The sequence below is a fragment of the Orussus abietinus genome, unplaced genomic scaffold, assembly GCF_000612105.2.
Source record: "Orussus abietinus isolate OABI.00-Male unplaced genomic scaffold, Oabi_2.0 scaffold76, whole genome shotgun sequence".
NCBI classification, from domain to species: domain Eukaryota; kingdom Metazoa; phylum Arthropoda; class Insecta; order Hymenoptera; family Orussidae; genus Orussus; species Orussus abietinus.
The window spans coordinates 257,325-280,888 of record NW_019394271.1 but is presented as its reverse complement, the minus strand read 5'-3'; the positions used below and the strand labels follow the sequence as shown (position 1 = coordinate 280,888).

Here is a 23,564-nt window from a genome sequence, read left to right as displayed (position 1 = left end):
TAGCTTGGCGCTTGGCTGGTTGGGACGCGCGAAGATTTCTAGGAGCGATCGCACTCACACAGATTCGCTGCATGAGAGTTCCGTACGCGACACCGACGCGTTCTCCAAAGTTCCGTATCATGTCGACTTCGTGGCAGGACTGTACTTAATAGTAGTAGATAAGTAGATAAAGTTAAATGGAGCGTCACGAGTGTTCATCCCTTACCATCAAAAGCGAGCAGTATCGGTAAGCGTAGGTAAGCCACCACCGTCAACTGCCGTATGGTATTACCATCACGAGTACGTGAGCCGCCAATGGCGACTGGTAGATGGTACCGCCATCGCCAGTGCGCGAGCTTCTATCAGAAATTTGTTGTGTCGCCTTTGGGGGCAAAAAACGGTGAAAGTTAACGTACGAAACCAGAGGGCAGCACAGGAAGCGATCGCACGATCCTGCCCGTAAGCAATCTCCCAACTCATCTCTGATATTACCTGATTTTACCTACTGAAGATTTGGTGCTACTTTTTACACCCAGGGTTGGGTAACTCTTTGGGTGACTCCAGGTGACTCTTAACCTCTAAGCTGCACGTCACCCTACTCAGTTTAAGTTCTAGGATACACGCTTGAATTGATGGACCGCTCCATTGCTGGTATCAACCAATCTCGGTAGATCTCGTTCAAGTTCGCTCAAGTTTTGCTGGTCGTGCCGTTCCGCGTGTCTTGTAAATATTTCTTAAAAATGCGATAAAACCGAACTGCCATGAACGGACCAAGTGTACGTATCCAGCGGATATTTGTCTCGATCCCTGCGGAAGCGTTGCAATCTGATTGACCCGTTAGTTGTTGGATACCTTTCGAAAAATGGGAGTTTTCGCACATAACCTGTTACGCTTGACAGCTAATACTGCAGGTTAAATTTTACTCGATAGCGGAATGCGGAGGATCAAGCATCATCCTGCCGAAAGTACCGGTTTGTATACTTCGAAAGAACGGAGCTTTTCAGCACAGACGATTCGCCATGGAAAACCATTCCGGCCGTGTTAGTCACAATCAAAACGCTAGAGACCCTGAGGAGATGATGATGGTGCTCGATAATCAAATAAAACATTACTCCGATCACAAGAGGCGAGAAGAAGAGTTCGTTCTGGCATCGGACTCAAAAGACGGCCTCTTTAACCCTAGAGCTCTATTCTTCTTAACGCTGTGGTACATTTTTAGTGGGTGTACTCTTTTTTTGAACAAGTATATATTGTCTTATATGGAAGGCGATCTTACGATATTGGGTAAGATTGAGTTAAATACGTAATATGCATTTCTGAATTCATAGAATAAGTTGAATGTCACAAACGGTATGCTTACAATGATCTAGGAGCCTGTCAGATGTTGATGACAGCGATTTGTGGCTTTATACAAATGTACTTTCCTTGCGGCATGTACCGAGCCAGTTCTCGATTGATGAGGCCACCTGGATTTTATAAGCACATGATGCTGGTTGGCTGTACAAGATTTACTACCGTTGTACTAGGACTAGTAGCACTTAATTACGTAGCGGTTAGTTTTACGGAGACTATTAAAAGTAGCGCGCCACTGTTTACCGTCCTAATTAGCAGATATTTACTAGGTATGATACATATGGATCCTTTTATATTAAAACTTACGTTATTTTTTATGTTTAAAGATGGCTATTTATTAGTATTGCACTATTTAAGATTAATTTCTGCATATCTTACAGGTGAACATACCGGATTGTACGTAAATTTATCTCTAATCCCTGTAATGGGAGGTCTAGCTCTCTGTTCGGCTAATGAAATAAGTTTTGACCTTCGTGGTTTCATAGCTGCTATGGCTACAAATTTAACAGAGTGTTTACAGAACGTATATTCAAAGATGTTAATCAGTGGTGAAAGTTTTAAGTACACGTAAGTGAAAAAATCTCTCATTTGTTCAGTAATGTACAGTTGTGACAATTATTTGTGCTAAATAATTCAACGTTTAAACGCATTTTTCAGGCCCGCGGAGTTACAGTTTTATACGAGTTTAGCTTCCGTAGTTGTACAAATCCCAGTGTCCTTATTGCTGGTTGATTTGCCTACATTTCAGCATTCCTTGAGTTTCAAACTCTTCTCGGCATTCCTTTTGAACGGAGTGTTCTTTCATTTCCAAAGCATCACTGCTTATGTTCTTATGGACTATATTAGCCCCGTTACGCACAGGTAAGTTTATTAACTGCCATTGTCTTTCCACGAGTGATACAAATATAATCAAGTAACGATAAAAAATGTGCACTTTGATTACAGCGTTGCGAATACAGCAAAGAGGGCTTTTCTAATTTGGCTGTCCGTATTATTATTTAACAATCCAGTAACTGGTTTATCGGCCTTGGGTACTTCTTTAGTAATTGCTGGAGTGTTACTATATAATCGGGCTCAGGAATATGACCGAATACAAACAGCAAAACTGAGATACACTTCTAAAATTAATTTACAGTGATATCTAAGCTACAGAAAATTTTTATACACCAGACTTAATTACACCTGCCAAATAAGAGTCTAAATTTAACTAATTCGTTTTCTCTTGATCGTCATTAACAAACGTAAAGTCCGTACAGTGCTCAATTTTCATGGAGCATGGCCAAACGATTTAAGTATTACTGTTGATTCATGAAGTATGTAAACTCCATCTTTTTCTACGATCCTAGGCGAACATAAGCACTCAGCATTCCGACACAAGATTGAAAGATACCGATTCCGTTAATTCCACCCTGCTTCCACTTGAACCGAAAACTCAAATAACATTTGTAAACATTGTTAACTGAGGCGTAGTGTAAATGCAATGACATCGTAAACAAGTGCGTATGAGAAATTGCGAGAGAAAATTCTTTGAACACTCTCTGCAGTTCACAATAGACATATCAAGTGTACGATGTGTAAAATTTAAAGATTACTGAAAATGCAATGTCGATATCTTTTGTAAATATTTCTACCAACAAGTTTCGGTGCAGAACCGTCTGCAAATATTCAACTGTACAGATGTGTGTGTGTGTGTACATACATTCGTTCGTATGTATCATGCCGCATAATATCGCGAATGCGTGCACATAGTATTTATCAAAGATGAGAAATGTCTATTTATCCGTTGCTCCCAGTAAACAATGTACCTCGACGAAACTCTAACCGATGGATATCGTACAATAAATTATATACGTAATTTATTTAAATTATATATTCTCCGTATCATTTGCTATTACACTCTTTATTATGAAACCTACTATGGAATGGTTTTAATTTACATAGGTATCACTACTTCAGCCGATCTATACTCCGTTTCCCAGTTGTGGATTCCGTTTTATTCCCCTTCGCCAGCAAGTTAACGCATTCGCTGTCAAAACAACTGCCAAGAAAGCTGCGGTAAATGTGGTTTCCGGCTATCCGTGATTTCCAGTCTTGAAACGCGTCAATGTAAAGCAATTCGTATACGCCTACTTGGTTCGCGTAGACTCGGATAAATAAGGTACACGTTATGGAGGGCATTCAAAGACTCAACTGTGTAAGCTAAAAGGGGAAAAAATAAACTCCAACGAGATCATCGTATTCCTGATTAAGGGATCCGCCGTTAAAATCTTAGTTCCTAGATATAAATTACATAAATTAAATTGTTCAAGGCATTCTAAATTGTATCATACTCGAAACGTAGCTCGAAGAGTGAATGCCCACGAAGGCTGCGATGGTGTTTCGTTAAAATATTTTACGCAGGGAGTAAGACGCCAGAGATTTGAAAATTCCAGGTCACTCCCACAACGATTGTATAAAATTTTTGTCTCGAGTGCAATGATTTTTCATAAAATATTTGTCTTCTATAATTCACATTATCGGCGTTGGGTCGCGTCTTCATTGGCAAGCCTTCAGAGCTTGATCGAGGTCAGCTAAAATGTCCTTTTCGGTCTCAAGACCAGCGGACAGGCGGATTAGTTGGTCGTTAATGCCCAGCAATGCCCGCGTTGCTTCCGGTACGGATGCGTGCGTCATTACGGATCTAAACGGAGAATAAACCAATTATATTATTAACGGGGTCGGGTAAGTAAAATACCTTAGGTAATTTACGTAGTTTTTTTTTTTCTTACAGTAAATTACTAGGTATTTTACTTTACAAATTTCATACGGGATGTAAATTACATGATTTGATGTTATCGCGTTCCCTTTCCGACACCTTTTAACGAATAAATCGGAAGAGTTCAGAGTACTTACGGAAGCTCCGCCAGAGACTCGTATCCGCCCAGGGATTCTGCGAGGGTGAATATCTTCAGCGCTTTAAGAAATTTAAACGCGTCACCCTTCAGATAAAAAGTCACCATTCCACTGTGGCCAGTTGTTTGCTTGAGTGCCAATTCGTGTTGCGGATGGGAGGGCAGGACTGCAAAGACCGCGTCCATAGAAAACACGAATTAAGAGCGAAGGAACGAGTGGGTGCCAACTATTTCCGTTCTGCAAACCGTCCTAACATTCTAATGAGCATTCGACTTACGAGGATGAATGACTCTCTCGACGAGCGGGTGACCGTCCAGAAACTTCGCCACGGCGAGGCCATTCTTCATGTGCTGTTGCATCCGAACTTCCAAAGTCTTCAAACTACGATTAACCAGCGCACAGTCGTACGGGGACGGCACGATTCCCATTGCTTTGGATATAAAGGAATCGTTAATCGAAAGAAAGTTCCAACGTGTAATTTTGGAAACCTTTTCTACATATACAATAAGTAAAGAGAGGCAACACACCGTTCTGAATAAAGCGCAGCTGACTCTCAAGATCGTCCCTTCTCGTAATCGCCGCACCCATTATTATGTCGGAATGTCCGTTCATGTACTTCGTTAAGGAGTACACGACAATGTCCACTCCGTATTCCAAAGGTCGCTAAGAAAAATGATTTTATATTGATAATGGTACTTAATCGCTAATAGTTGAGTGCAATGTCAATGTCAGTTCAGTACTTACTTGAAAATAGCAGGTAAGGAATGTGTTATCCATTACCACGAGAATGTCCGAACGAACTGCTTTTACGGCTTCCGTAATAGCTTTAATATCAGCTAGTTTCAATAATGGATTCGTTGGTGACTCCAGCCATACCATCTAGAAACAAATTTGTGAAAGGCTTATTATATCTAATTAACGTAGAGGTATCGAAATAGTCCATTTCTATTAATCTGCGATTGCAACAATTGTTTCCATCGAAAACGCGATACATCTGGTTACTGATTTTTACAAATCAGCATTTTTCTTTTCCTCGGTTCTGGAGTAAAATCAATGCCAGATTTGAGTATCGGCTGTCTTTTAACCTTCCCCCTAAAAACAAGTTATCGAGGCACGATATTGATTGGTATTTTGCTCATTGTCGTGCTTAGAAAATATCGGCTAATTAATTCCAAAACATTCACATGCCCGGTTATCGTTATCTCGACACTAATGATGCGCGGAAATGATAAGTCTTAACCGATTACAACAGGCTTTGTAATCGGTTCATTTGCCTTTATCAAAGGAGTTGCCAATAACAAGGGACCTCGAACGACTGCATTTCCGTAATATATTGTTTTTCAGAGGTTACGTGATAGCTTCGATTGTTGATAACTTATGAACGATAACCCTAATTATATCAAGACACGAGAGAAAGAGTTTAATTGAATTTGGAGGACCTTACGTGACTTTTGCCTTGAAAAGGTTGAACTTACCTTTGTGTTGGGTTGTATAGCATCCATTACATTTTTGGTATTTGAAGCATCAACAAAGGAAACTGTAATTCCCTGCTTACTAACACATTTTTGAAACAATCGGTTGGTTCCACCGTAAACGTCATCCCCACAGACTATGTGATTTCCCGTCTCCAACAAAGCACATAAAGCTGTCGTTGCTCCGAGTCCTGATGAAAAGACAAGTCCGTGTTTGCCATTTTCTAAAGCTGCTAGGCAAGTTTCAAGAACATTGCGTGTTGGATTCCCACTTCTGCCATACTCGAAGCCCTATAAGTGAAAAGTAATACGCGTTTCATTAAGAAGTTTTACTAAAATATACGTTAATCTTTCCCTTCCTTTTTATCCTCTACAATGGAAGTAACATAAGATGATCAATTTGAGTCTTTAAATAATTAGTTCTTTGAGGCATAAAACTGGCTGAACGTTATGGCTTATTGATCACAATTGGAGCAGTCATTACTATTATTAACTCGCTCTAATTTTTGCCAATAACAGCAATTGGCAAAAGTGATATCATGTCGTTTAAATGGTAATTCATAAATACATGTTTCTTTCAGGAATCGTGCGTAAGCTTACTCTATGTTGGGCAGGAGCATCCTGACGGAAAGTGGTTGACATAACTAGGGGTGGTACGACCGAACAATGACTCCATTGCAAAGGGTCCTGTCCCGAATGAATGGCTTTTGTTGCAAATCCTTCCTGAGTATTTGTAGGCATGTTTAAGTTTACTAAAACAGAATAAAATATATTTCCATGATAATTACCATCCAAATAAATGTTCCGCTTAAAACAATTTACTTTACTCGCTTAAACTTTAAAACTTTATTTCACAAGAGTTGCTCATAAATTAGTAAAACAATAACTTATGACTATTTATGCCTATACCTTTGAAAAATATTAAATCCACAATGTTCAAAAGATTAAAATACGGGTTTCAAATAATTTCGGGCATAAAAATAACTTCAAAATTATTTTTCATTGAAGTAATTACGTAAGCATTAAATAACATCATGCCAATGAGATGACAAGGATTACATACAGTACATATATCCTGTGGTTATAATTTTATGAATCTACATCAACGCACAATTTGCAAGTAATATTTAACGAAGATAGATTAAACGTTTAGAACGACTTATTGTCAAATAAATTGCATCCTTGCTGAAATTAGGAAGTCGTCAAATTTTACGTAACTTCCTAAAAGTCCTCATAAGAGCCGCTTTCACCCCCATTAAATAAACCGGAGATTGAAAGTTATTCAGCGAAAATATGTTGCATCATCCTAATTGATTCATATTACATCTCTCTAGGCAATCTCTTATAAGCCGTGTCACCATGGAAATAATCAAGTTACACAATCTAGATAAAATAAACTCATTCCCTGTCCACGGAATCAGGTGATGCAGAGGTAAAAATATGTTGCATCATTCCTACCCTAATCCGAGCTTTCCCAACCAAACCAAAATGTTGAGTAACAATTTACAAAGCCTCCCTTATTGACGCAATTGAGCTCGAATGTCATTTAAGCAGACTGTCACGTGGCATGCCTGGGTCTGTCCGTCACATGTGGCCAGTACCCTATCGAGTGCTTGACAAAAAATTGTAAAATCTCCATAAGGACCGTTTGCCAAGCGCTTATCACGTGTCAAAGCCTACGCTGGTGTATCAGGGTGTACCTGTAACGACCTAGGTAATTGATTAAATTAAACACCCAGAACTTACATGTAAAAACCGTGACGGTATACCTTCTAAGCCGTGACAGCGCACGTTCTAATTCCGCCTGGTTCTGATTAAATAACGAGTAAAGTACCGGCTAATTACAGCTTACCTTCACGTTTATTTTAACGTGCTCTCTTATCTCTCTTACCGTTTGAAAGGAAGGTTGAAAACGATGGAAGCCGGGAGCTGATGACGCGACACACCACCTCCTCGACAGCCGACGGCAGACTGAGCAGGTTGAGACTCGTTCGGGGCTCGCGGGCGGCGAGCTGGCAAAATTTCCTATTTCTCCCGGTCACGCCTGGACCACCGAGATCCGTCGACGACTTCGTCAGGCCAGCCGCTCGCGGGTAATTAACGTAGCCTTGAACCTAAAAAAAGGTTCCGACCACGTGCGAGCGGCGCAGCCTGAAGGTGGCCGCAGTTTCGAGTCCTGAATCCCCGAATCGAGATTCGAAGCGTCGGGCACAGTTTATAAGCCCTTTGGCCGTTCCACGGTTAACGGCGCGGCCCACGCAGAGGGGCACCCAATTCTCCGTAATCGCGCCGAGCCGATAATAGGCGATAATAATATCGGCGTGGCGTGAGGGAAACAATACATGACGACCGGCTGCCTAGGCGGTCTCGTCACGCGACTACACCGATTAAATGCGAAGCTTTCGAATGCGCAGAGATATATCCCCGATTTCTGCTATTTTCGAAATTCATTCAGGATGACTTCGCGAAACTGATTCCGTGAACAGGATGACGAATTAATTGGTATTGCGCTTCTTTACGCGTTACAGAAGGAAAACGCGCGTGTCGAGGTCTTGTCGTTAAATACTTTTCCGTCTTTCCGGAATTTGTATGCTTAGTCAGATCTCGTAATTATGCTCGCGAGTTAGTTGGAATTGCAAGCTGAGCTAGAGAATGGAGTTTTACTGAAAAGAAATGCAAATTCGGAAATAGGTTTAAGAGGTTCTTTGGGAATGCTTTGCTCGGAACGGAATATTTCTGTTTTGGAGTTGAACGATTTTGCAATTGCATGTTTTTAATTTTCCCGGTAAAGATGGCGGATCTTGGTGCCGTGCGCTGATTGGTCGAAAAGGTGCGAATAGACGCGATTATAACCGACAAATTTTCACCACGAGTTGGAGTTATATTTTCATTGTGATCATTGCTGTATGATAGCGTAAAGTAGTGCGGAGTATTGTGTTTAAGCACGTCGTTTAATAGGATACCGATTTAATATTTTAATGCGGAATCGTCCAATATAATGTCATCGACGACGCCTAACGGAAGCATTAAGTATATTTATAATTTACCGTTTTCTGAACGAGTTGAGCTGTGCAGGATATTAAATCAAAATGATAAGTGGGAAGAGCTTGCAGGTATGTGTTGGTTTCGTGATGGGGAAAACCCGTATTACAGGATACTCCATTAAAAATGCAAATACAATTTCCAATATATGACTATGTTTCTGGTAAAGCGTGTTACATTAAAAAAAAAAAACTATTTATAAATAGCATTTCGGAATATTGAATTTGTACAAACATCGTGATAAATTTGTAATTTACAGACAAAATTCAATTGAGTCATTTAATAAAATGTGAATACTGATCATTGCTGCTATCGTTATTTAATAATACCTATTATTTCTAGGCATGTGGATGAAGTACGATGTTCTAACGATCCAAAATCTGCGGAAAGAAAGAAATCCAACTGACGAGCTGCTGACGATGTGGGGACATCTCAATCATACCATTTTAGAACTTTTTATATTGTTGTCTCGAATGCAGCATTATCAAGCGATGTTACCATTGAAACTGTTTGTAGATTCTAAATTTCACGAGCTCATAGATAACGGGGAAGGAAACCTCCAGAGGATGCTTGGAAAATTGAAAAGTAAAAAGAACTTGAAAGATCTGAAAATCGGCACGCAGAATTTTAATCAAAAGTGTCAACCTCGACCTAACATTCCAAAAGTTGTTCTCGAGGAAAATATTCCAGGAGATTCGCAGAAGATTTTGAATCAATCTCCACGCGGCCAAAACTCGCCGAGTAATTCAAATAATTTATTAGTAGCATCTCCTATAGCAACTCCACACTTTTCACCAAAATTGCAACACATTGCTGGAAAAAGAACTATCGAATTGCCACTCCCAAGAACGGAAGCGACTTTACCACAGTGTTCATTTAACGAATTGGCCGTTGCGACAGATAGATGGAGCCAGCATAACATACTAGGCAAAGGAGGCTTTGGAACAGTATATAGAGGTAAATTTGTTTGAAATTTTCTAAACTTTGATCACAGAGTAAATTCCAAGGTATTTTAGGATAATTGTATATAATATTAAATATTTTTCAGGTACATGGAAGAACACGGAAGTGGCAATTAAAAAGATAGAGCGACGAGGACCTGATTCCGATGAGAGTTACATGATGCAACTGCAACAATCTTTAAGAGAAATACAAATTCTGAACTCTCGTGCTCATGAAAATATATTACCACTATATGCATATAGTTTAGGTGGGGAGGCACCATGTCTGATTTATCAATTCATGCGAAACGGTTCCTTGGAAGATAGGTTACTCTTGAGACAGAGGACTCAACCCTTAAATTGGTTGCAACGTCATGAGATAGCTAAAGGTGTTGCAAGAGGTCTACAGTATTTGCATACCATTGGAGACAAGCCATTGATTCATGGCGACATTAAAAGTGCCAATATTCTACTAGACAAGAATTTTGAACCAAAGATTGGAGACTTTGGTTTAGCGAGAGAAGGGCCTGAGAAGGATTATATGAAAGTACGTAAAACTGTATGATTGGATCGAAGGGTTGATCACTATTAATTTCTGTCAGCCAAAATTGTTAATTTACATATTTTCAGTAGTGATTAATACCTTGAGTCGATATACAAATTAATGTACGTATTCTCTTCTTATTATAACAAGGTTTCCTTTTTCCAGGTCAGTCGAATACATGGAACGAGACCATACTTGCCAGAGGAATTCTTACATGGCAAGAATCTATCTACAAAAATAGATACCTACAGTTACGGCATTGTCTTATTCGAACTGGCTACAGGTCTGTCAGCTTACGATGACTTCAGGCCAGAGAACAAGTTCTTAAAAGATTTTATAGATAACTGGCAGGACAAGGATCTTCCTCTTTTAATGGACAAGAAAGCTGGTGAAGAGAACAAACAAGTGTACCATAACTTAATAGTGTTGGGAAAATGGTGCTCGAACAGATTATCAAAAGACAGGCCTGAGATGGAGCTAGTATTTCGTAAGCTGAACGATTTGTAAAACCACGTTCGCTGTCGACAATACTTCATGTTGAATTTCAGTATCTGCAGCCTGACATACAGCGAATACTAACCTATAAGTGGCAAGAACTTCTGCAGGACAATTTCCATTATTCTCGTGAATGTTTACTGTTACTATGTAGATATACAGACATATCTATTTGCATCAAACGTAACAAAACTGTGATAAAAGAAACGATACTAAATCACGGGAAATTAGGTGCGAAGTGCCAAGTTCGCGGACTTGGTGATATTTTTTACGGTCATGTGTACAATAGATTTATGTTTATTAACAACAGGTCTTAATTGTATTATCGTTCTTACACCCTTACCTACTGTGTTCCTTCCCTCCACCAACCACCACCGGCACAAAGCGTAGGACTAACTTGGTGGTTAATCATTATCCCTGTTTCCGCGTCTCGTGATTTATCTCCATCGCTGATAGTATGACAACGTAATGTAAATATCTATTTTTATTACAGATCCTTTCTTCCATCAGGACGTCGAACCCCAATCAGTCTTTTGCTTTTAGTACACATATCGCGGATGGTTTACAGGCGTTCATAGAGTGCACGATGCTCATGAAGACAGCCTCGAGTACATGCTGTTCATGTTTAAACATTTCTTTTAAATTCGACTAAAATATTAATTCTAATCGAGTAGATTCGAGGCATGTTCATGAAGGTCTCGAATACATGTTCGTATCTCAACATTTCTTTCAAACTCTTCCAAAAAGGGCAATTATAAATCCTAGTTGAGCAAATTCAAGGTAACAGCTTAATCCTTCACATTTCCTCACTAAATTACAAGCTGATTATTTCATAGAATTTATAGTACATGTCGTTCGACTTGTCTAGATTTGCAGTTCCAAGGAGTGCAGGAGAAATTCACAGTAAACGTAGAGGTGGACGCACGATAGCGCATGTACACGTTTGTGTAAGAAAACTAGAAAATAGACGGAGAATGTTAATAACACGTGCCTTTTCGCAAGATCGACAGGTAATACATGTATGGCTGAGATTTTCAAAATTATCGGGTTATTTCGTATTCTGTAAACTGATACAATGATGCGTTGATAACGAGAGTTTAATGTTACTTTTTTTCCCTTAATTTACACCGTAACGTTACCACCACAGAAACCACATGAGAACGAAAGGGAATCCTAGTCGATAGAGGGATCACGGAAGAGTGATAAAATGAAGATGATAAAAGGATAAATTATTACGCGTACCGTATAAAACGTGTATCTTGTGAAGTCCTTAACGTGAGATGGTAAAAAATATACTAAAGTAATGTAATAACGTTAATCCATAGACTGTTTGCGTCGTTGCTCGATTTAACGGCGACGCTCTAGTTAGGGATTTGTAACAATAACGCCTATCTTAAGCCTTAACTAGTTATTCTAATCATTCTAGTGATTCGAGCGCAATAAATCGCAGATGCGGGCTGCATCGGCAAAGACAATCATTCAGGAAGCGAGACGTGCCTTCTAGTACACTTCGGAATACAGAACTAGCATTAGCACGTTTGATTTTCACTTTTGCAGGCAATCGAAGTGCAAATATCATCGTATCATCATTTCATTTCGATTTCTGGACGGTGCGGCTTCGACAATATCCGCGACACTATCAGGTTCTTCTAGGAAACACAAGTAAACGTATGGACAATGGAACGCTGGGAAACCAGAACATGCGTGGACGTCTTACTTTTAAATGTACCCGGCCACATAATAAGACACTCGATACCGACGAACCAAAATGTTGGAAACATTGTTTCCAGCGTCGATACGCTGGCGGTCGATATTGAGACGGGTTATTTAAGGGGATGTGAAAGTCCCATCCGAGGAGTCAATCGTTCATGAAACTTTTCTCCGAACTAGATGTGCTGAATCGTTTCAAAGTTCACAACGTTAATGCGGAAGCTTTAAGGGAGGTCCTGAAACTCGTGAAATTAAATTTTTTACAAAAATTTGTTCACAGATAATTCTAACAATTTTTGTATAAAACATGAAATTTCATGAGTGTCAGGACCTTCCTTATAGCCTTGTTAACGTTGTGAAGTTTAAGACTATTCGATACACCCAATTCAGAGAAGTTTCATTAGGAAAATCTCTTCCACGCCACTTTCACATCACCTTAAGGATGGGACGAAAGAGAGCTATCCTCGAAATTGTAAGCGTAACTATTAGGAGGCCTGGACGGATCCTGCGAGGTCGTCGAATGGACATCGAGTTCCATCGACGACCCACGACCCGATTCGTACTCTCATCGAGGTGGAACAGAAAACGTCCATCGCTGCGACCACCGAGTCCTCCCTTCCGAAGGTTTGAGAGCAGAAACGAGCGATTACAAGTTACTTGGGTGAATCGGTCTCCTCGGCAAGTTTTCGACGATTTAACTGAAGAGTTCTGACTTAGAGGTGATCTTCTTGATCGCCGGCAAGATCCTAATGGCCGTGTATTGTCCGTAGCCGAGCGATATCCGGAGGTCGCAGCTGTCCCTCCTCTTGCTATCTTCCTCTTGCTGCTGGTTGAGGACCCAGAGGGATGCTGAGAGAGAGAGCAGGAAGGTCGTTACTCCTGCGATGGCCAGCAGATAAATTAGGACGGTCTGCACCACCGGCATGATGTACAACGCTAATTTTATCATGAACATCAAGTCGCTAGGCAGGGACGGTATGCTCTGGAAAAGGAAAATGCTTTTTGTTGAGATACGTTAACAAAATATTCATAAATATCTTCATATCGTTTTTAGAAATCCACACCATCCGGTGGGTAAGATAGTTCGATTCTAAGTAGGTAATTAAAACCCGGCTAATTTTGAGAAATTTACAAGGTAGGCGGGTAAAACCGTTCGATTTTAAGTAGTCAATCAAAACGTGGCTAATTTTGGGAAATTTACAAGATCGGTGGGTAAAATCGTTCGAATTTAAGAACTAATAAAAATATGGCTAATTTTCAGGTTGGAAGGCTTGCTCACCAAGTCTGTCCAAAATAGGGGAACGACCAGTCCGTTGAAAGCAGTGATCCTCGGGTTGTACGAGGTGTGTTCCATGACAAGGTTCGTCTGCAGCCTCGAATTGACGTGGACCGGGATTCCAACATCCTGAAAAGAAATGCGACGCCTAATTAGCATATCGGCATCTTCAAGGAGATCGATCTGCGCGAAGACCTCTTTGGTCGAGAAACGTGGCTAATCCATCGGCGATTCATCGCCACAGGACATGTGTTGCTCCAGTTACCCGCTTTTATATATCAAATTATTAGTCTTTCCTTTGGCTACATGGTATAAATCAACTAATTAAGTACTTACTGGCTGAAGGATAATCCTGGTGGCGTGCTTTTCGGGGTCCGGATGGATACCCTCGATGCCGTCCATCAGACTTGGATCAGCGTCCAGGAAATGTGGCAAAGAAATCGCCGCTGGAATGTCTGTAATTTGCGCAATATATTAATCACTATGATTTTAAGCTAGTGGTTCTTAACATTTTTCAAGTCACGGAACATTTTTGACTATAAGGAAAATTTACGGACCAAAGTCACTACCGTACATTGATAAAAATACCCATATAAGTTTACATAATCAGTCATTATTTCGATACCACAATATAAATTCCAGGAACATTACATTCATTTCATATAAAAATGCACTAATACAGTGAATACACAATGTTACGTTTATTTACGTACTTCCTCATCTGTAGTTTTTCCACTTTATGTTCTTCTACTTGAAACTTCAGTTATGAGTTGTGTAAAGTGTATGTAAATTTCCATCGATTTTTATCAGTATATGTAGCCTTTTGGCATGATTTCGCATATAAAATATTTAATATAACATATAGATGATGTACGTAAGCAATAGAGTTTCCCATTTTTATTTACTTGCCAAGTCGCATAGGTGCGTTATTTATACGTGCAAAAATTACGCGTAGCATCGGTTAAGAGCCACTGTATTAAATGATAATATTAATTCATGTTTTACAAATTTATCACAAATTTCTGCGCGATGTTTCATGGGTCTTTCCGTGGTAGCGTTTAATTTTAGACCGTTCACGTTTAAGTAACTAGTAAAGTCAACAAGAGTTGTTGTTTTTTTTTTTTTTACGCGGCGAGTCAGGAAACTCGGCAGAATCTCGCACCAAACACAAAGACCCTTGTATATTTCATTCACGGGTTAAACGCGTATAACGTCACTTGGCTTCGCACGTAGTTCACAAGCATTTATTCCCAGCTTCGTTAATTTTCCCGAGAACTGTTAAGAATGGTTTTACGATGTTGTCCCGACGTTAATCTTTATTGCTAGGAAAGAGGTATTCAATGACATCGATCTTCCAGGGAGAGGATCGTGAACTCGGCGTCGGAGGAATTTCCATCCATAAACGATGAATTAAAAAAGGAAGATAGCGAAGATAAGGGGTCGAAAAGGAGGGACTCTGGATTTTGGGAGCTTGAAGCGGATTCTCGCGGTAATTAAATCCGTAAAGTCGGTCGTTAAAGGAGTGATTTAAATATATGAGACGACGTTTGCCCAATCGCTATCGAGGAGACGTGACGTTTGATGGAAACATGATGCAAATGGGATCCACACACGTCCTTTGGATCGAAGGCTCTTGCGTTCGTTAAAATTTAACCCAGATTTACAAGGAGAATCTCCACGGGGAATTGTTAAACCCAGTGATCCTTGTCTGATTTCTACACGAGGTTGAGTCGAAAAGTTCAGGGCGTGACATTTCGCTGGGCTAGGGGAGAAAATGTACAAAATTAATTTCGCCTTGCCTAAATCAGCCCATAGACATTTCCCTTATCATTCCTTTTCATATGATGATTAATACACCTAATTTCATCGATATGATTTAATAAGTTGAAAGCCTTTTTTATAGCGTAGAAAAATATCACCGATGTTTAACTGAACTTACTTAATTGTTTGTAGAGTAGAAAGATGTATTGCAACAAAATTACTTACTGTAATAGCACGGTGTCAGGTCCGAGAGTCCTCTCTTCAAGCACTTCTTCATCTTCCGGCAATAACACTCGTTCTCGGGATTCACATCCGGCGTATCTAGGAAGTTGTCCGAAAGACTGTACAGATATCCTCGGAATCCATCTTCGGTGATCAGTTCCTCCTTGAAGTCGATCGGCAGGGTTCGGCAAAACGCTTTTCGGAAAACTCGAAAGACAGCGGTTTTGTCCAGATTCGGAGGGAAAAGGGCGCCTTCCGTCGCTCCCAGGATGCGATTGCAGATTGTATTCCTGTGGAGAAATATTTTATTGATAAGGATCGCGTTCAACTCATAAAAGGAATTATGTAAAATTCTCCCAAAAAATGATAAATGTTTCATCAAAAAACGGAAACTGGGTCATTGTTACCCGATACCACCATATAAACGCGCACCAAAATTTTCTCTCATCTCTATTTTTTTTCTCTCCGATTAATAATAATAATTGCAACTACCTAGGTGAGGAAATGGTAAAGTTTCAGATTGCATAGGAATACTATTTTTAGAGAACGGGTTACCTTTCCCGTCGACCCAATTTCTATTTAAGGGTTAATGAGTGGAAATGAATTATAAGAAATTAAATTTAATAAGTGATTATTTAACCAGAGACCAATAAACGACATGCAACACGAGGTGCAATCAAGATGCGTCGCAATTTGTTTACGGCTGTCCGAGACGTCTTTCGTAAATTTTCTGTCCTCGACTGTCGACACATTTATGGGTCTTAATTACAAATGTCAACGTGCCATGCTTTCAACTCGTTCACTGACGAAACCGGGCGGAAAATTAGTCCGTCGAATATAGAAAGTCCAGACAAAACCTTCATTTGCAATTTTAACGTCCCTTTCATTTTCGACATATCTTCTTTCACCCGTTAATTGCATAATTAGAAACTTACGCCGGATTAGGCTCATTATTCTCTTCTTCGACGTATCCCCAGTTAGATAATCCTGGACTCCCATTGTACGATTCGATGCTCAAATATCGACCGTTTTCATCAGTCATGTTTTCATTTTTCTTCACATTCATATTGATCACGTTCTCTCCTTCATCGTACATCTGTTAAAGAAATAGTCCGTTATGAATTAAAAAATCAATATTAATATTATATGGTGAAGGATATTTTTCACACGAGTTCCTACGAGTTGCTGAACAATCGTCATACAGAACTATCATTTTGTTTGACGAAGTTGTTCCTCAAACAGCATGTGTCATGGGCAAACTATGTCAACAACGTTGGACATATCCTTTTGCGTTTTTTTTTTTTCTACCAAGTAATGATATGCACACGCGATATGTCTAGACCACCTAACATCGCAGTTATCCGCGTTGCTACGAAAAAGTACCGCTTAAATAGATTTCACTTTTAAAAGCCCTAGACTTTACTCTTTCTCGGGGATGTTGACTTTTGTGAGTAATGCTGGTCCATCGTTGTTGACTTATTCGGTGGAATACCGAGGAAGATATTAGCATAGACTATTACCATCGCAACATCCTGGCGTATCCTTAAGGTCAATACTGCAACTGCACTAAACAACGTGCTATTCGGTTTATTTAACTTTCCTACCTTGTAAGGAAACAATCGACCCGCCGCCATTTTCTGCCAATAACTTTTCTAATAGAATCCTTCGCAGGGTGAATTAAAAAATGCAAATGGATCTTAGATATTTCTCCTTTAAGCCTCAGCCCTAACATAAAATCTAGCGAATTTAATTAACCCCCGAATGTTTACTTCTAATAGTCCCAATTCACCCTCTATTGGCATCGACTTGACATTTATTTTTATTTACAGCCCGAAGAGTGGAAAATATCAACGCACTGGCCTGAACTCGTGGAATCGTTAGAAGGGTTTATTTTCTAGGTCTCTTGCCAAACGTTTCTAGATGCGTGTCGAGGGGAGAGAAAAAAATGGCAATTACTCGGCGACTTGCAGTAACTGGATATTACGACACATTCTATCCGAACTGCTACTGGTTTTCGCAATGACTCTTGTACGAGTCCTTTCACTGCATCAATTGGTTCAGTTCATGAAGTTAATATCGACAGATATGTGTCTATCAGCCTCCTTCCAAAATAGATGTCCGCGATATGATAAAAGGTAAGAATAACTTAATTGCTAAAGACGATCCGAACGATCGCGAAGGTTCATAGATGATGATTTATAAAATAATATAATACGACAAACAAATTTTCTTAATCGTATTTCTAGGTCTGGCAGAAACATTCCGTGTATCTCGAAAACCAATCGAGAACTTGATGTCTCTATTTCACTCGACACGGAGACGTTTATTTCAGGTAATCATTCGCGTGACATTTCAACAATTTACCGTGAAAGGTACGCCACTTCAGCATCCTTGTGACATTTTCATAAAATGAGCTTAACAATTGCTGGCTCCCTCTCTAACAATTTTCACGTAATAAGAGCACCGCCGAGGTGGCGGTAAACTATTTGCAATCCCACTGACATTGACCAGTAATGCATTTTCCCTCTTTTGCAGAGATTCAGGGCCAGATAAGGTTAATGCAATCCTAAGCTGTCTGGTTCTATTTTTATGTTTATCTTTTATCATTCTCATTTGTTTCTTTTTCTCCAGTTTGGAATGACGCAGGGAGAGTCGTGATAGTTCTATTTTTATGTCCATTATCGCGCATTCTAACTTTTTATTCACACACGCGCAGTTTGAAATAGCTTATCAAATGCTTAGAGTTCTATTTTTATATTTATTGTCTGCCATCCTTTTATTCAGTTTCGAGTAGCGTATGGAGCATTGTGACGGTTCTATTTTTATATTTATTTTCCGTCATTATAACTTTTTGTCCGGTTCGGAATGACGCAGGAAGCGGCGAAAGAGTTCTATTTTTATATTTATTCTCGACCGTTCTAATTTTTTGTTCGCACAGTCTGAAATAATGTATGAAGCGCCGAGAGAGCTGCACGATCACGATTATTCCATATCGCTTTTGGATACTTCTGGGTTGTATTATTAAAAAATTGTCTCGAAGAAAGACGTTCCTTTTTCTGAGGGGAATTTTAGATTTGCGCAATGGCGAAGATGTTCATGGATGCGACTAAACGCTGCCAAGGATCCGTCAAAGTGAGATTTTCCGTGCCAGGCAAAGCACGCGATTCGTTGACGAAGAGTAAAAGAAAAGAAAAGGAATGACATTAAGAGCACGCAATTATCGTCGGTACAGCACGTGGAAGAAAAATTCCTACGCGGGTTATTTTCTCTCGACGAGCGTCGTAAGGCGAAAAAGAAATTCCCTACTGCAAAGATAGTAAGCTCTAACATTAGGTTTCGACATATGTTTCGTTAATTTCAGGTAAATCCAAAAGGTGTTACTTACCCTATCGAGTAGACCAAATTTTCGGAAATTGACGAAACGAGGAACGATCCCACTGGCCAATCTAACTAGAGCATCCTCATAGCCCCACAAATAATCGTACACGGAAATGTTTAGAATTGGTTTGCTGTCGAGATAGTTGGCCAGTCTTGCAAACGGATAGTTAACGAAAAATCCGGCATCGTGGATCGCCGACGAAATTCCCTGCGAACAAGGCGAAAGAAACTTAACAACACAACGAGGATTTCCCTTTAGGGGAGATGATTAATGATCCTTAATGGCGTGGCGCAAATGATTTTACGAGCTGTAAAAATCGCCCAGTGTCTGTACCTCTCCGATAAGGCATCTCTCATTTGGAGAGGAGATAAAAGGATAAAGAATAAAGTAGAAAAACACGATCAATGCTGCCGAACTACGCTCGTCCGGTTCTTCGAGTTTTATGTCGGAGTCTTGTAGGTTGACTCCTTCCTCTTCAAGGTCGATCGACTTCTCAAGGCCTCATTCATGTCTCTTTCGTTTTGCCGGAATTTCTCCGGTACGATCGGGATTTGCTTCGGTTTTTCAGAAATGAAAGCGCGACTAGACGCAAACTGGTTCGAGACCGGTCTAGATTATTTTTATGGTCTAAAACTATTTCTTGAGACACTCGGCGGAATTTTCGATTAAGCTTGAAGGGAAAGAAGCATGACATTTCTTCGGGATTGAGAAATTCTCAATTTGCTCGCTTACTTCCGAGACGGAATTAATAATCGACGGGAAATTTACTTCATTTTACCCAGACATTGTTAAAAATGTTTTGTACATTCCTGTAATTTGAGTGTTTTGTCAATTTCACTCTAGATTTTTTACATGCTGAGGGTGCAAAGTTATACAAGAATTATAAATTCGACCCGGTTGATCTTAATACGCCACGTTCATAAATTGATGAACGCCTTTCTTTTTGTTTTATTAATTTCGTGACATTCTAGCGGAAATTTGTTCAGTCAATTTGTAAAGTTATTTTTGTTACATCAAAAGTGTTCTTTGATCGGATGAGATGCGTCATGCTCTACGGGTGTATTTTTATTGAGCATGCATTGAATGAAAGGTTCGATACGTATTTCATGTATTTGTTATATTGCTTTTCTTTTCAACGGTGTAGGCGAAATTTTTAAAAACGTAGTTGGATATCTCCTTTAAACATTTCTTAAGGATTCTCGAATGTCATCTATGAGCCCTGTCGACTGGCATACCTAATTACAGGTGAAAGAAAATAATACGCCTGATTGTGCAATCGCATTAGCATCACGGAAAACTGCACGCAAGTGCAAAAGTATAAACAACTTTTTTCGCCCTGCCTTTGACATATGGCGGTCTGCACTGTTTATTAATTTCTAATTATTTTTTACATCCCGCGGGTTAAGCGGGTTAAGTTTAATGATCTTCAACAAGACGGCTCCTAATAGCTTGATCCTCCGATACTGAGAAATAACTGCGTGAACAAAGTAACGTGCGCTTATTCAATTGCGCGTCTTAGCTCAGGGCGAATAAAATGAAAATAAATTAAATGGCCAATCAATCATTGGAAAAATTTTGCAAGCCATAATATTTTTCAAAAAGTGTAATAAACTCATGGAAGATGTATTGGAAGTTTTATACGGCATGCCAAATTTATAATACACGTTTTTCAATTCTACAGATTGGTTTGAAAAATGTCAACGTTAATGAATTTAAATGGTCGAATCTATGAGATCGATAAAGTTAAACGAGTGTTGTCAAAGTTTAAAATAAAAAAAGGTCGTTAACTGATTACGTCGGTTCTGGAGGGTACTTTTGCACCTGCCGATTATTTTACGAGAGCAAGTAGGATGCAAGAATTGCGTATGCAAAGCTCGTTCCATGCAAATTTCCACGAGTGAGGAAACCGTCCGGTGAGAATAATGCCCACAAAAAGAGAATGAATAATCGCATTAGGTTTTCGTGACGAAAGAGTCACGAAAAACCGCCGCCTGTTTAATCGATAAACCCGTATGCAAGGTGAAAAGGGGAGAGAAAGAAAAACCGGCGAGATGTGAACAAAAAAAAACAAGAAAAAACTCGGAAGAGCGCCGAACAATTGATTTATTCCCCTCATTAATTCTGCCATTATACGATTACGTGTGCCATCCTTTCGGTTATACATTACCGACTACAGAGGTCGCTATAAAAACTGATTGGTAAAAAAAAAAAAACTAACTCGAATTCATATGGAAATTAATGGGTGCAGACGTTATATCTGAGACATCGGTTTCTAAGGAACGGAAAAATGAGAACCGCGCCAAGTGCGTTTGGCGAAGCGCGCATTCGCCGGAATGTCTTTACGGAAAATGTCGGAAAGCTTGAAATTTCATACAATTTTAATTCATTCGAGCTTTCACGAGACAGATTATCGTGACGTCGGAGAAAGTATCGGAATGTTGTAAAATCCATCGGGTAATTGTACCGTGCAGATTGCAAAAACGAAGAAAAACGCGCGCTTTCAATAAAAAGCACACATTGTATACGTATGTAAGTCGAGATAATACTCATGATAGTATCGAGCATTTATCATTACCTCAATCATTGCGGTTATCATAGAAACAAAGAAACCTACCATTCAAGTCCCAGTCGGTCACTTTTTACTCTCTAATTCGATGGAGCTTTAATATACAATCTTGCTCGAAGTGTCAACTAGAAACATTCACGATATTTTTCCGCCACTCGGACATTCTCATGCTCGTATAAAATGTTTCCTTGAGTTCCTTATTATTAATTATTTACACTCGCCGCGACGTTAATGCAAATGTCGCAATTTTTGTACCGACCTAAGAACTAGCGAAATAAAAAAATAAACGTTATCCTACGAGACTCTCGTTCGATGTACACGTATGACTTTATTATTAGAATTCCTGGTTTTTGTGGTCTAGTTTCTGAGTTTTTCGTGTATAATCGCTTCGAGAACGTATGTGAGTAATGCCGTGTTTTTATAATTAACGAACAGTTAAGTCACGTGATAAGATTCAGGGAAATTATTTAACATTGACGAAACCAATCGAACGTATCTAATCGTTAAAAATTGTTCCAAAAACGATTTCCTCGCAATCTGACGTCTTTGAACTGCGCAGTATTTCGCTACTTTGTAGAATACTTTATAGTTCGCAGCGATACGTCGACATAAACACTTATTTATAATTCTAACGAGTATTGACAATACTCGGATTAGGTATTATCCGCAGCTTCGCGATTGTTTATGCCAGAGAATATCTGCATAATGCAAAGAGCCGGTATTTTCGACGACACTATTAATTCGATCTACTTCTGCCTAATCACGCTCGATGAGGAAAATTTTCCCTACTCGGATATTTGTTTATGCGAATTAATTAATTAATTATTGCACGTCTAATTGGAATCATAAATTGCGTATCATTCAGCTCGGTGTATAGGTATTGGTGAATTCTATTAAGGTTACTAAGAAATGAATGTCGAGTTCCGCCGCTTTAAAAATTTCGCAATTTGAAATGTGGAGTAATTCATATTTTTATACTTACGAGCATGGGTATATTAGGCACCATCACAATGTCGTCATCAGGATTGCCGACGGACATTTCAGGAATGTAGAGTACAGTCCTCTTCGGTGAGTACGATAACGTACCGTTATCATGCCACCTGATATTCTGGTTTTCTAAAATCTCCCTGAAAATTAGAGCAATTTCATATCGTTAAAAAGTGTTTATTTGAAATTCACGAAATCACGCGCATTAGATTTTACTCATTTCATTAAAAAAAAAAACAAAACAAAAAAAAGATGATTTAAAACTCATGAAGCCGCGTGCACTCGATTGTACTAATTTAATTTTAAAAATATCGATTTAAAATTCATGAAGCCACGTGCACTCGAATGTACACATTTCATTTTAAAAGATTTCCATTTAAGACTTATGAAACTATGTGCACTCGAATTTAACTCACTGATATACATAAGGTCCGACTTCTTGAAGTTGAAGTTTCTCCTCGCCGTTCAGAAACTCCACTGGATTAGTAATATTAAATATGTACACCTTGATGAAGACGTCTATGGGCGGCTTCTTCCATAACGTGAAGGCCATAGATCCAGGCACCATTTGAAGTTTCTGAAAGTCAGATTTTCTCATCAGAAGTAGTTCCCCTTTTCCTCAATCTTTCCTTTTATTTCAAATCCGGATAAAATAAACTTACGTGCTCCAACAGTGCCTGGATGGGGTTAATCACATAAACAGCATATGCCAATGCGCTGGTGATAATGCTCACCATGAACAAAATGATACATTCTAAACAATCAAATAAAAATATCAGTAAGATTACGAAAAAACGCTTCTATAACCAATATCATATAGGTAGTACAATTTGCCAAAATATCATCATAAAAGTTCCCAGGCAACGATCTTTCTCTACGTTTGCTGAATATTCATTATATTATTATAGGTCATAAATTACGCGTCATATCGGAATTTCCCGTATC

General features: G+C 39.3%; 4 protein-coding genes across 4 annotated transcripts in view; 2 read left to right on the top strand and 2 right to left on the bottom strand.

Annotated features, from left to right (window-relative positions):
• The first annotated feature begins 446 nt into the window (after positions 1-446).
• On the top strand, positions 447-3,214 carry LOC105700000 (solute carrier family 35 member E2-like). Its single transcript, XM_012425502.2, has 6 exons — positions 447-543; positions 910-1,263; positions 1,350-1,601; positions 1,713-1,899; positions 1,990-2,193; positions 2,278-3,214. The coding sequence occupies exons 2-6, from the start codon at positions 999-1,001 to the stop codon at positions 2,468-2,470; spliced, it is 1,101 nt and encodes a 366-aa protein (XP_012280925.1). The 5' UTR covers positions 447-543; positions 910-998; the 3' UTR covers positions 2,471-3,214.
• On the bottom strand, positions 3,214-7,796 carry LOC105699999 (cystathionine gamma-lyase). The gene is made up of 8 exons (XM_012425501.2): positions 7,588-7,796; positions 6,297-6,448; positions 5,700-5,987; positions 4,969-5,103; positions 4,752-4,887; positions 4,502-4,654; positions 4,225-4,390; positions 3,214-4,012 (listed from the first exon to the last, which is right to left on the bottom strand). The coding sequence occupies exons 2-8, from the start codon at positions 6,435-6,437 to the stop codon at positions 3,868-3,870; spliced, it is 1,164 nt and encodes a 387-aa protein (XP_012280924.1). The 5' UTR covers positions 6,438-6,448; positions 7,588-7,796; the 3' UTR covers positions 3,214-3,867.
• A 194-nt stretch (positions 7,797-7,990) lies between these two features.
• Positions 7,991-11,027, top strand: LOC105699998 (serine/threonine-protein kinase pelle). Its single transcript, XM_012425500.2, has 4 exons — positions 7,991-8,809; positions 9,081-9,695; positions 9,787-10,226; positions 10,389-11,027. Exons 1-4 carry the CDS (start codon positions 8,695-8,697, stop codon positions 10,728-10,730), a joined length of 1,512 nt encoding a protein of 503 aa, XP_012280923.1. The 5' UTR covers positions 7,991-8,694; the 3' UTR covers positions 10,731-11,027.
• Positions 11,000-23,564, bottom strand: part of LOC105699997 (scavenger receptor class B member 1) — a 26,770-nt gene continuing 14,205 nt past the window's right edge. Inside the window, exons 3-11 of the mRNA XM_012425498.2 lie at positions 23,282-23,373; positions 23,036-23,196; positions 22,615-22,759; positions 19,073-19,273; positions 16,623-16,783; positions 15,691-15,977; positions 14,041-14,159; positions 13,708-13,833; positions 11,000-13,410 (exon numbers count right to left, since the gene is read on the bottom strand). Of these exons, the coding sequence (XP_012280921.1) occupies positions 13,123-13,410; positions 13,708-13,833; positions 14,041-14,159; positions 15,691-15,977; positions 16,623-16,783; positions 19,073-19,273; positions 22,615-22,759; positions 23,036-23,196; positions 23,282-23,373 (1,580 nt within the window). The 3' untranslated portion in view covers positions 11,000-13,122. The remainder of the gene's footprint in view (positions 13,411-13,707; positions 13,834-14,040; positions 14,160-15,690; positions 15,978-16,622; positions 16,784-19,072; positions 19,274-22,614; positions 22,760-23,035; positions 23,197-23,281; positions 23,374-23,564) is intronic.

Bases quoted from the DNA above. Each gene is read 5' to 3' on its own strand.
- LOC105700000 (XM_012425502.2), top strand. From the start codon at position 999: ATGGAAAACCATTCCGGCCGTGTTAGTCACAATCAAAACGCTAGAGAC. The intron at 1,602-1,712 runs GTATGATACATA...CATATCTTACAG, and splicing joins AATTAGCAGATATTTACTAG to GTGAACATACCGGATTGTAC. The intron at 1,900-1,989 runs GTAAGTGAAAAA...CGCATTTTTCAG, and splicing joins GGTGAAAGTTTTAAGTACAC to GCCCGCGGAGTTACAGTTTT.
- LOC105699999 (XM_012425501.2), bottom strand. From the start codon at position 6,437: ATGCCTACAAATACTCAGGAAGGATTTGCAACAAAAGCCATTCATTCG. The intron at 5,988-6,296 runs GTAAGCTTACGC...TTTCACTTATAG, and splicing joins ATGCTCCTGCCCAACATAGA to GGCTTCGAGTATGGCAGAAG. The intron at 4,888-4,968 runs GTAAGTACTGAA...CATTTTTCTTAG, and splicing joins TCCTTACCTGCTATTTTCAA to CGACCTTTGGAATACGGAGT.
- LOC105699998 (XM_012425500.2), top strand. From the start codon at position 8,695: ATGTCATCGACGACGCCTAACGGAAGCATTAAGTATATTTATAATTTA. The intron at 8,810-9,080 runs GTATGTGTTGGT...TATTATTTCTAG, and splicing joins TAAGTGGGAAGAGCTTGCAG to GCATGTGGATGAAGTACGAT. The intron at 9,696-9,786 runs GTAAATTTGTTT...AATATTTTTCAG, and splicing joins CTTTGGAACAGTATATAGAG to GTACATGGAAGAACACGGAA.